The 12,290-nt window shown below is 34.9% G+C and overlaps 1 protein-coding gene across 3 annotated transcripts in view; it reads left to right on the top strand.

Moving 5' to 3' along the window:
• hecw2b (HECT, C2 and WW domain containing E3 ubiquitin protein ligase 2b) overlaps positions 1 to 3,941 on the top strand; it is a 53,940-nt gene extending 49,999 nt beyond the window's left edge. For all 3 annotated transcript variants that reach the window (XM_052545789.1, XM_052545791.1, XM_052545790.1), the window contains exons 27-30: positions 22 to 136; positions 328 to 413; positions 492 to 604; positions 1,741 to 3,941. In XM_052545789.1, the coding sequence (XP_052401749.1) occupies positions 22 to 136; positions 328 to 413; positions 492 to 604; positions 1,741 to 1,852 (426 nt within the window). In that variant the 3' untranslated portion in view covers positions 1,853 to 3,941. The remainder of the gene's footprint in view (positions 1 to 21; positions 137 to 327; positions 414 to 491; positions 605 to 1,740) is intronic.
• Positions 3,942 to 12,290: the final 8,349 nt, after the last annotated feature.

The following is a 12,290-nucleotide window of genomic DNA, read 5'->3' on the forward strand; positions in this document are numbered from 1 at the left end:
ACGGTTGTGAACTGCCCGCAGGTTGTAGATGCACGGCTGGTGTCGGTGTTTGATGCGCGGGAGCTGGAACTGGTGATCGCTGGGACGGCGGAGATCGATCTGGGAGACTGGAGGAACAATACAGAGTATAGAGGAGGTAACCGTGACCGAATGATATTACCACCATCATGCTAGTGTCCAAAACTCTGGGTAAAACACGGAATCAAGATATCGGAGTTATGACTGAAATATTATCCTCCAGATAGACTGAGGGCTTTTATAGCATCTCCTAGCCCTACAGGTCGCATCTCGAGTTTATTAGGACACGTTTATTGGTTTTCCCTCCAGGTTATCATGATAACCACATCGTGATTCGCTGGTTCTGGGCGGCAGTGGAGAGATTCAACAACGAGCAGAGGCTCCGATTGCTGCAAGTGAGTGATGAAAGAGAAACACAAGCTCTTTTTTTATTTTTTATGTGACCTGGGTGTGACATGACTCTGTTGTCTCAGTTTGTGACAGGGACGTCCAGTATCCCGTACGAGGGCTTCGCCTCTCTCAGGGGCAGCAACGGGCCGCGCCGCTTCTGTGTGGAGAAATGGGGGAAAATCTCCTCTCTGCCCCGGTAATCCCAACTCAACTCAAGATCCTGTTTCTAAAAGTTTGGAATGTCACAGTTTTAAATGCCACATGCCATGAAATCATAACTACTCCATGTCTGTCAGAATTCATTTATGTTTAAGCTCTACATTTATTTTAAATCATCATTGTAATGCATTTCTTTGTTAGATGCCCACCACTACTTAAATCATGTTTTTGAAAAAAGTATCTTCTGCTCACCAAGGCTGCATTTATTTGATCTAACATAGTCTATTTATATGTTAGATATTTATAACTATTTTCTATTTTGATATATTTTAAAATGTAATTTATTTATTCGATGCAAAGCTGATTTTCGAGCAGTATTACTCCAGTCTTCGGTGTCACATGATCCTTCAGAAATGATTCTTCGATGCTGATTTAATGATCAAGAAACATTATTATTATTATTATTATTGTTATTATTATTATTATTATTATTATTATTATTATTATTATTATTATTATTATTATTATTATTGTTGTTGTTGTTGAACTGCTTAATATTTTTGTGGAAACTGTGATCATTTTTATTTTCAGTAATATCTGATGAATAGAAAGCTGAAAAGAAAAGTATTTACTTAAAATAAATAATAATCATATTAATTAATAATAAATTATAATAATTAATATTAAATAATTGTATATATATATATATATATATATATATATATATATATATATATATATATATATATATAATGTCTTTTAATGACATTTTAATGCATTGTTATTTATTTTTATTTCTTTAAAAAATACAAATTAAATAGAGCAAACTTTAAAAAAATACTTCATATGCATATATTTATAATGTTTTTGTTGATGTCTATTATGTATTTCTAAATTGGTTTCATATTTTCATACTTTGTTGGCACTAATTTTAAGAACAAAAACAGATGGATTACAAAAATCCAGTAAAATAAAAAACTTAATTTTACAAACAAAAATACCTCAGAATATCACCGTTCATGTTAAATGAGGTTTTTTCCCACAGTTGTCATTGCTCATGTGATCCACAAGATGGCACAATCAAGCGGCAGTTCATAATACAGTCACTCAAAAATAGTTGAGAAATTGCTATGATCTGAAAATGAAGTTTCCTGTCTTTATTTGTGGTTGTAGAGCTCACACGTGCTTCAATCGTCTGGACCTCCCCCCGTACCCCTCGTTCTCCATGCTGTACGAGAAGATGCTGACGGCAGTGGAGGAAACCAGCACTTTCGGTTTGGAGTGAAGGTTGATTTTCGCACTTTGAGCCGATCAAATATACTTAGTTTCCACGACCCGTCAGGAAGAACAAAGGAAGTAAGCATCTAAAACAGACACCAGAAGCACTTAGACGTATATTTGGTACACCATATCACTTAAAAATACTTCCTCGCAAAGAAAGACACAGAAAAAACCCATCAGTGAGCTGGACTGGACTGACTGTTTCTCAGATGCAAACATTGATCGGCTCGGGATGAATCGAGGAGGACGTGACCAGCCAAATGCTCATTCAAATGAGGAATATAACAAACCCAAAGGACTCTCTTTTTATCTGTAAAAAAGACTTTTCTACAGAGCATCAAAATGCAGCGTGAATGAACAAATACTGTGTTCGTCTCAAACACTATCACACATGACAGCGCTGCCCTCTATACTGAACTGAAAAAAAAATCTAGATGTTGTCTCTTCTTTTTGTCATATTTCTACATTAGTCTTTCTCATATGTTTGTTTTGACACCGTATGCTGTCCAAGTAGCTGTCATGTTGAATGAATTTGGTTATTTATATACTCTCACGCGCGACGTTTTCATAAGGGCATGTCACAAATGTGATCAAAAAAAGAAATCAACAATAGAAGATGGTTTTTGTGACTTCATAGTCCAACCTTGGCCTTTCTGTTGTCCTCGGATTACACGATTTTATTTCTGATGACATTTGAACAAATCGAGTGGTCACATATCCACAGAACGAAGCTACAGAAACACTCAAAGTCAGCATGAAATTAAAACGAACACTGTTTGTGTTACATATACGCTTCATTGTGATATAATAAGGTTTTCTGATTTAAATGGAGTAAAATAGCTTGCGTTACCATTACATGTTGACTTAATTATTATTTCCATATCGCTTTAGTGGGACATTAATGTTGCAGACGCAGCTTTCTTGAATCTCCTTTCATTTATCCACTCTCTTCTCTCGAGTCCAATCGTGTTTTCTTGTATGATTTGATCCTGGAATATCAAGCCCACAAAACCGTATCGATACATTCCAGACTTTTCCATTTGCGTGAACTCAACTCAAGCCTTTTACGAAACACTGCCGTGGCTGCGGGACAATGGATTGTACTCTAGTTCTTGAATGTTTTGTAATCTGAATTTTGTGTAAGGAATTAATATCAGAGGTGGAGCTGAAACTGCCATGGGGCTTTAAGAGGTCCATCAAATTTTGGAAGACAAACACGAGCATATCATCTTTGTCAGTTTGATTACGGCCGGTTAGATCGCTAAGACAAACCAGATAGATCTTCATCTTTGTATTAAGGCTTTTTGCAGTGGTGTGCTGATATTTGTGCTGAATGTACCAAAGGTTTAGGGCAGCCATAGACTGTCCCAACCCTCTTTGTCCATGTTTGATTCATTAAAAAAAGGAAAACATTTCTGAAAAAAACAAATAATGATAATAATAAAAGCCTTTTTTGAATGCCCCAATTGTTCCTCTTAATTTGACTTTTTAGAGTAGCTTTTTCACGATGAAGTTTTACACACAATATAAAAAAAGATTCTACATTGGGGAAACAATTATGCTTTCTGTCGGTGTTTGAAAATATGTATGTATGCTTTATCTGGAGATTTAATGGAATAGTTCAGCTAAAAAAAAAAAACTGAGGTTATAGGTTTATAAACCTAAATGCATTTTTTTCCTTCTTTGTTTCTTTTGTGGAATATAAAAGTTATTTCACAGATTGTCCAGACTGCTATTTCCAATACTGTGAAAGTGAATAGAAACTTTGAGTGTAGAAAACTCCAGTGTTTCTTGGAAGAAAGAAAATCTTGTGTAAATGATGTCAGAATTTGCTTTTTTTTGTGAACTGTTCCTTTAAATGTTCCCTGCCTTTCTAGATCCCAGAAGCTTCAGACTGAGGTCACACATAAGTTCTGGCTTTCTGCTGATGTTACTAAAAAAGCTTTCTGTACTACTTCAATGTTGAAACTTTCACGTGCTCTGAAAACATGCGACTGTTGATTGGATAACAGCTTTCAGAGCTCCACATTTGGGTTTTTCTGTTTTTTGTTTCAGCACAGATGATTGTATAAAGCTGTTTATCTCACGGAAAATGCCTCAGAGTCTTGATTCCATATTCCGATTCAGCTTATGTTGATTTCGGTAACACTTTAGTATAGGGTCCAATTCACACTAATAACTAGTTGCTTATTAGCATGTCTATTATTAACATATTGGCTGTTTATTAGTGTTTATAAAGTACATATAATGCATGACATTATATATATATATATATATTTTTTTTAATTGGATCAATTCTGACCATTTAATGCACACGTGTGCTTTCCAAAAGCCCCAAGACCCAATAAAATGCTAAAATAATAATTTTAATAACTTTAAAACTAAAGGGGAAAGAAAATAAAACGTAACATTTTACAGTGATTTACTGTAGCTTAATTAATCACTGATTCAAACTGGGCTCTTTTTGTGTTAAGGTTGTTATGACATTGTTTTCTGTAAATATCAGCCTCAACAGCTTTGTTATTAATAAATCAGCAATAGACATTTAAATATAAAATGCACAAAATATGAAACTTGCATCTGCATTTTAATATTTATAATAAATGATTGAAACTTGTTTCCTTTTTACAGAGCTTTTGACATCATCCCGAACAAGGAACCGGAATTCTATACTATTTACAGAAACCATGCTAAAACATTCATATGGAATCAAAGCAATGCATCATGAATACTAAATTAATAATAGGTCTCGCATGCATGTCTGTTTGTGAACAGCAGATGGCAGACCACCCATACGGTTTCCTTCGAGGGTCTCCAGCCATAACAGCATCAGAGATTTTTCAAATGTCCATCTAATCTGAAATGTTTATTAACCTCTGAATCTCGCTGAGAGAGAGCTCAAAGCCGCTTTATTATACACTGCACAATAATGTCAGATTTCAGTCTGTCTGACAGTATGGCAGTGAGCAAGATGCATGAGAATAGATGCTAATTAGCACCTTCCGCTGTAAAGCGCACACATCAAGTCTTTGCCGCATGAAAGAGCGTGCTGATGCGGGTGCTAGAAGCCTCTCTCCGCACAATCACACGGGCCTTGATTGGCGGTTGTGTGAAAGCCGGGCCCTCAGCCTCTGTTCAATGAGGCAGTATTTCCAGGGTCCCTTAGAAACCTATTTCAGCTGTTTTATCTCTTCAGTAGTGCTTTGCTGACACTACCCATAAACCCTTGTGCTTTTAGTGTGACATGGACCATGCTCTATTTCTGTGTGTGTGTGTAAAGTGAGTGGGGGTGACCCTGAGCTGTAACAGCTGGTGTGTAGGATCCCATGGGACGTGAGAAATTCATCTGATATATAATAATAAATCAGGAAGGTTACTCTTTTTTGGCTCAAAATATTATGGTAAATGCACTTACTGGTATTGATGCATCAGATGTGTGTGCACAGATTCACAATTCACTGACAATTTTGACTTGTCATTCCGTGCACTCCAATATCTCACAAATGTGCACATCCAGATGCACACGCACAGACATATTGAGTTATTGACCTTGAGGGAGTAAAAAAGCTCAAAGTGCCTCTAAAAGATTCCCTGTGAATGATTTCACTCAACAGAATGATGCATCTTCCCCTTGCTGGAGGAATGACAAGCCTAAATAATCCACAAAATCATATTTAGGGTTAGGGTTTACATTTTTTAAATCGGTTCTTAAAAAAAAAAAACTACAGATCAAAATGTTGTCTGGGATGTATTTTTTGTAAATGTCTTTGTTGGTTAAAGTCAAACTAAATCTTAACAACTATTAACAATTAACAACTAAAGACGAGAAGTTATCGTGGTATTACCATGCTGGTTTTACCATGCTGTTTGTGTATATATAAATATATATATGTGTGTGTGTGTATATATATATATATATATATATATATATATATATATATATATATATATATATATATATATATATATATATATGAACAATTTATATTGAAATAATATTCATAAAGTAATACAATATTAATATGATATATATTAGTAATATTATAGGACCAAAGTATTGCTGTTTTTTTTTTTTTTTATGTCTTGCAAAGCAGTAGGCTACTGCAGCAATATCAATACTCTACTGTAATATTACAGGATTCTAGTACTATTCATGGAAATGTATGTACTTTTGGTATTTACTCCAAGAAATCCATAGTGCGACTGTGTTACAAGTTTATGAAAACTGGTAGTACCATAGTAATTTTTATATAAATGCCAATGCATCATGGTAATCCTATGTTTTTACAGACAAAGACTGTCATAGCCTAATGCCAGACAGATTTGATTTAAAGTGTAACTTAAAATAAATTATAATAATAAAAATAACAAAATGAGAGAGTGCAAAATATCTGTCGTCCCAACACAGTGTTTTTGTGTGGTAAAGAAGGCTATATTTTAATCTAACATATTGACTACAAACTGTAAAGAATTATCATAGTATCATAGTATTTGTAAAAGTAAATGTAATTCATTCATTATATCATTGGACCACCACAGTATGTTTTTGTAAGAGAGTACTGTGGACAGTTATGATCTTGCATAAACAATTTGTTAGTCCAAGAATAACATTTTCACTAACTAGACAGATTTTAGGGTTAAGGTTATAGTTATAGTTTATCTTCTTCATTAGGCTACTTGTAAATTCCTTTTATTTTCAAGATCCTGCTTGTGGCTGAGTTTTACATTTGTCTTTGTAGCACCAGAACCAAGAAAAGATCCTGAAACTTTTCATAATGGTGACAGTAAAAGCCTTGAATCTTGAATATTCCTTGTCATTCCTTCCAAATGGATGTCGTATGCTTACATGTCTATTCAATCACGAGAATTATCTTGACATGGATAAACGTTTCTCTGAAAAATACCCACTAAACGTGAGCCATGGAAACAGACAGACATCAATTCTCCCGTGTGACAATTTGCAGCCACAGCTCACCAGAAACTTTATCATCACACATTTACAAAACACATCTGTGGTGAAGTTGACGTATAGCTCTGATGCGATCGCTTGCATTGTGGAGGACAGGAGTATGCATGATAAAATAACGAAGCAGGAACGGCGTGGACCTCCACGGGTCTATTTTTACAGCCATGGCAGGAGGAAGTGGAATGGAAAGGCTATCTTGCATTATGCATAGCCCGAGAGAAAGAGAGGAGCAGAGGATCGAATAAACAGCACTTCCTCTAGTGGGACAACACAACAGACAAAAGAATGCCTTTATATTTAGTCTATGTATGTATAAGTGTATGTATGTTTTATGATCTGTGTGTGTGTGTATATATATATATATATATATATATATATATATATATATATATATATATAATTATTTATTTATTTATTTATTTATTTAGGGTTTCTATATAGTTTCTAAGTGTTTTTTCCACATGTTGTTATGGGGTTGCAGTGGGTTAGAGGATTAGTTTTAAGTTGACAAAACCAAACCTCTCCAATCCGGCTTTGTTGGTACCATGATGCTGTTCAACTTTCTTTGTCAATTCAGGCTTTGATTCTGAGTTTGTGGAGCGCGTGCACATGAATGTGTGACATCACTGGCGAACAGCCAATCACAAGCCTTGCAACACAAAGCAAGTTTGATTTACTTCTCGCGAGAGACCCAGCGAGATTCAAAACTAAGGTTAAGAGATTGAAGAATATGACAAATTTAAACGTCAAATTAAAAATGAAGGATAAACAATATTGCTCTATCAGTGCAGTGACAAGAGAAACTTGTTAACTTAGTTTGTACATTTGAAAATAAATAGTGATAGAGACTCGAACATGTAAGGTCAGAGTTGTTATTTTTTAAATGGTGCAATCTTTTGATACTACAGCTTATTCATATTATACATGATCTGCATACATTTATATTTATTTAAAATAATCGATTTATAATAAATGTTAAACTAAAATTGCTTATGTGTAAAAGATAAATAATTAAAAAAATAATATGAATCACAATAATTATATATAAAAAAAAAATATGCATTTAGCAGACGCTTTTATATAAATCATAAAATGACTCAGTATTTATCGTTAAAGCCAGACTTCTTTTTTCTTCTTAGCATTAGTGACCTTTAATTTGGAGCAAGATAAACTGGGGGAGTGACTTTGTGTTAGACATGTGTCACTTTTCTCACATCTGATTGGTCCACCTTCAGTTTGAGATCTCTAACCCAGAACACCAGCTGCCCCGGAGCAGGTTAGCCGTGTTATTGCCGTGTAAGTTACTACGGCAATGAATGCCGCTAAAAGCCAAGACACTTAAGTGGTACCTAAAACCCAGGATTGGTGCAAACTAACCTGAAACCTATCTAGCTTAATCTAGCTTCACGGTACAGGCCCCTGGTGTTTGCTAGGATGTTTACTACAGTAGGTGGTTGTTCACTGGTCCTGGTAAAAATCTTTATATTATCCAATGCTAATCAACTAAAACAAAATTCTGTGCAAGTTCTGAGAATTTCTAGAAATGTAAAATTGTGACACCATGATAAAAGCCCCGTTGTGTGATGAGTAATGCATAGTTGATTTAGTCAAATGAAGGCTGATTTGAATAAAAAGCTGTATGTGAAGTGTGTCTCTCATGAGCAGCAGCAGCGGTTTGGATCTCTGGAGACAGGTGTTGACTAATGAGGAGCTTTTTCTGAATCCAGCCATGATGATTAAGTGTTAATTACAACAGGTCAGCTTGACACATTTCCAATAATTGGAAATATTTTTGGGCTTTTTGATTTGCAGGACAACACAAAAGAATACATTAGTGCGCCTAATGAGATGTCTATTTAGCTCACCACTGACCCCCTTGACTTTCTGGTGTCTCCTTCAAGCACTGTTCAGAGTTTAGAGAAAGAGCTTTATCGACCAGATGAGATAGTTGAACACAGTGTCAGAATGTAATTTTTTCTTGTTTTCAGTATTCATGTTCAATACATCAACGTTTATCAACTAAACTTATATCTCTGAAGGCTTTTTGTATCACAGTCATCTGTTTCATGTTTCGCTCAGAGGTGGAAGCTGATGCCAAATTTGTATCATGTTGGTACGCTCTGCTCCTTTATGACAGACAGTTGTGACCCTTGACCTCAAACAGGAAGCAGTCAGTGTGAAGATGGAGAATCCAGTGAGTGTGATCATCAAACTTCTAAACCGTCTCTGTGAGGTGAGTGACCAGATACAGCATCTCTTCAGAAGCACCTTTAATGCTGTTTCAACCTGTCTACTCAAGGGACTTTGAGGAAGGTTTATTCCCTTTTGAGAAGCAAGATGTTTGGTGGAGAGTCTTTAAATTAGCACACTGTCAATATTCCTCCATCTCAGCTCCACTTAAAAAAATAACAAACACATACATTAATGCGTTTTCATATTTCATTTGAAACCCGTAATGTTTTCTTTGTTTATTTGTTGGGTTATTTTAATATTTATTGTGGATTTATTTTGTTAGACTTATTTTCTGATGTTCTCTAAGCAAAATGATAGACCTTTTTTTTTTAATAATCGAGTTGCTATTATACTTTTTTTTATATTTGATATTATATTTTTTTATGATTCTATATAAAGAGCTTGTCAAAAATTTTTCCTATTTGTTTTGGTTTTTATTGGGATTCCACAATAAATTTTACTTACTGTATCGTTTGCATAATCATATATTTCTTTTAAGTGTCAACCATTCTAGTGTGACCTTTTAATTAATTAAATTATTTAAATTTGTAAGATTTTTGTAAAATCTTTTTAATAGATTTTAGTTGTACCAACCACTGCTACAAAATTAAATGATGTCCTATAATTTTAATTTAGTAACATATCATTGAAGTAATTATATATATATATATATATATATATATATATATATATTTGTAAATGTTGTAGATTTATAGTAAATAATATTTTGTTAAAAACTTTTTTGGTATCATTATAAAACAGTTTTTTTTAATAAGTACGTTTTTTTTTTAAGTATGTTAATACCCAATGGCACATAAAAAAATTGTAAATATTCATAGTACATATCAAATAATGTATTTTATCTGATGCCTCGTACTTTTTGTAACTTACAGTTTATTTCTAAATGACTAAGCAGTAATAAACAGTGTTGTTTTTATAACGAATACAATAGAAGCCATTGTTAAATTTAACTAACCATGGTAACCTGAAGCTATTTATGGTTTTATATGTGGCTACTGTGGTATAATTTCAAATATACCACAGTTATATTACGGTTACAACACAAAATCTATGGTTTGGCACACCGACCTAACACTTTAGTTATAGTCAAAGTGTTACGTAATAAAATAAAACAATTGAATTACGCTCTTGTGAGTGAATCAAATGAATTTGTCGAGGGTGGTGAATTGGAGTCTAAAGCAGACTACCGTAGTAAACCCTCTCAACCACGCCAGGCTTGTTTATAATAAAGCTGTAGTGAGGAGCAAGATAAGCGGAGACGCTGAACTCTATTTCTAACTTGGCAGGCTTGTAAACACTGCCAAATGTGACAATAATGTCCCGTAACCGCTGCCAGCTGCCTGCCAGATACCTGACAGCTCTCAATGATTCTGCTGTTTCTCCGCCAGTAGGCTTTGTAAGGCCTGTCCCGCCGCATTAAGAGCTCTGAAGCTTCCAGATTCTTCTCCCACTTTGAAAACGCACCCTTAACGCTAGACTGACGCCGTCCAAAGGAGCTTGATTTGGTATTACCAAGCTGCAGCAGCTAAATCTCCAAGAGTTTCCAGGTGTTTAAGAAGGCAGTGAAGTTTCTCAGGGTTTGATGCTTCATCATCGGGAATAATCGCCACTTTATTGCTTTAAAGAATGAATGGGAAACCAAATAGCCACACTCTATAAACATAAGTTTGGTCGAACAAGTAGTTGACACTTGAAAAACGCGATCCGTTTGAAGAATAGGCCTACATTTCATTCCAATCACGCTGAGATTCTCAGTTAAAGGACTAATTCAATTAGGCTGGAGAAGAATTCACCCCTTTGTCTTGGTGCCTGGATGAATTAAGGTTTAAACAGACTTGATACAGACTGTCAGACCCCATTAGAAAACAGCAATCTGACAAAAAAAAAAGGTGAGGGAGTGAGAACTGAGAGTAATGGCACAAAGTTGCCAATGTTATTCAGGCTGTTGGTATAAATTAAACATGGACTGTACTCATACGACACAAACGCTCCACTGATTATATGCTGTCAGCGTGCGGCAAACACAAGGTCAAACATGTCGGGATTTAACATGAGAGAGAGAGTGACTTCACTCTTCTGTTTGATTGATGCCGCGCTTTCATCCCACATCACAGCTCTCCAAATATGAAATGATGCAAGAGATGAGCGACTGTATGACAGATTTACCTACCTCAAATCATTTTAAGGTTAGCACTATGTTTTAGAAAAGAACCCAACTGAAAAAGAACGTTTTAGAGACTTCACAACATAAAACCTGCACTATTTTAAAAACACCCCTGTGACGAGGAGTTATGACAGTTTTGCGACCTCAATTCATATCGAGGTTTGCATCAGACTCTGAAAAGAAACTGCACAGCCCCAGACTGAAAGAAAAAAAAACAATATTAAAAATATAAAAAAATATTAAGGGACAATTTGTTGCTAAACTGAAGCATTTAGTAATTGTGTACATAACTTGTTCACCTTTTAACAACAGTCACTGCTGTGTGCTGTTATTACTATTTAATATTCGACATTTTTGTTACTAAACTTTTTCAAATTTTGTGTATAGATGATTAAATAGTTAATAATGCTGATTGTATTTGTGGCATAAACACGCTCCATGATTGGGCCTGTTTGGAAACACACACACACACACACACACAAAAACAACAAAAAACAATTGGACTTATTTAAGAATACCACTAAAATAATATGGTAAGACACACCAGTATGCATTATCAATCAGAAAAACGATTTGAGTCATTTGTTGGTTATTTCTGATTCGAAGTGAACAGGGAGCTTTATCGCGAGATCCAAATCTTTTTGTTTTATTGCTGCTCATATAACAGTGTATACTAAAAACACTGATAAATCTTAAAATCGTGCTTCTTAAAATCTTCTAGTTTGTGGCCAAACTTAGTTGTTTTTGTGAAGGAAACACTGACATGCACTTGGAAGATGAAGGAACTACCGCCGCGTCACAAGTTTCTGACAAATTTGATTTCAATTAAGTTCATTTACAATTATTGTCGCAATCTTTTTAGTCACAGTCGGGTCTCATGAACACGTAGCGGATTCAGAATCAGTGACGCTTGTTCCGTCGTGAGGTCGGATTTCTTCTGTGCCAGAAAAGCATTACGCCATCACTGTATACTGTATGTGTGATATGATGAGATGTGAAATTAGAGAACAGGTCAGTGCAGATATAGGGCAATGTGTGGATTTCTTTGTGCGTGTCTCT

The sequence above is a fragment of the Carassius gibelio genome, chromosome B1, assembly GCF_023724105.1.
Source record: "Carassius gibelio isolate Cgi1373 ecotype wild population from Czech Republic chromosome B1, carGib1.2-hapl.c, whole genome shotgun sequence".
Lineage (NCBI taxonomy): Eukaryota > Metazoa > Chordata > Actinopteri > Cypriniformes > Cyprinidae > Carassius > Carassius gibelio.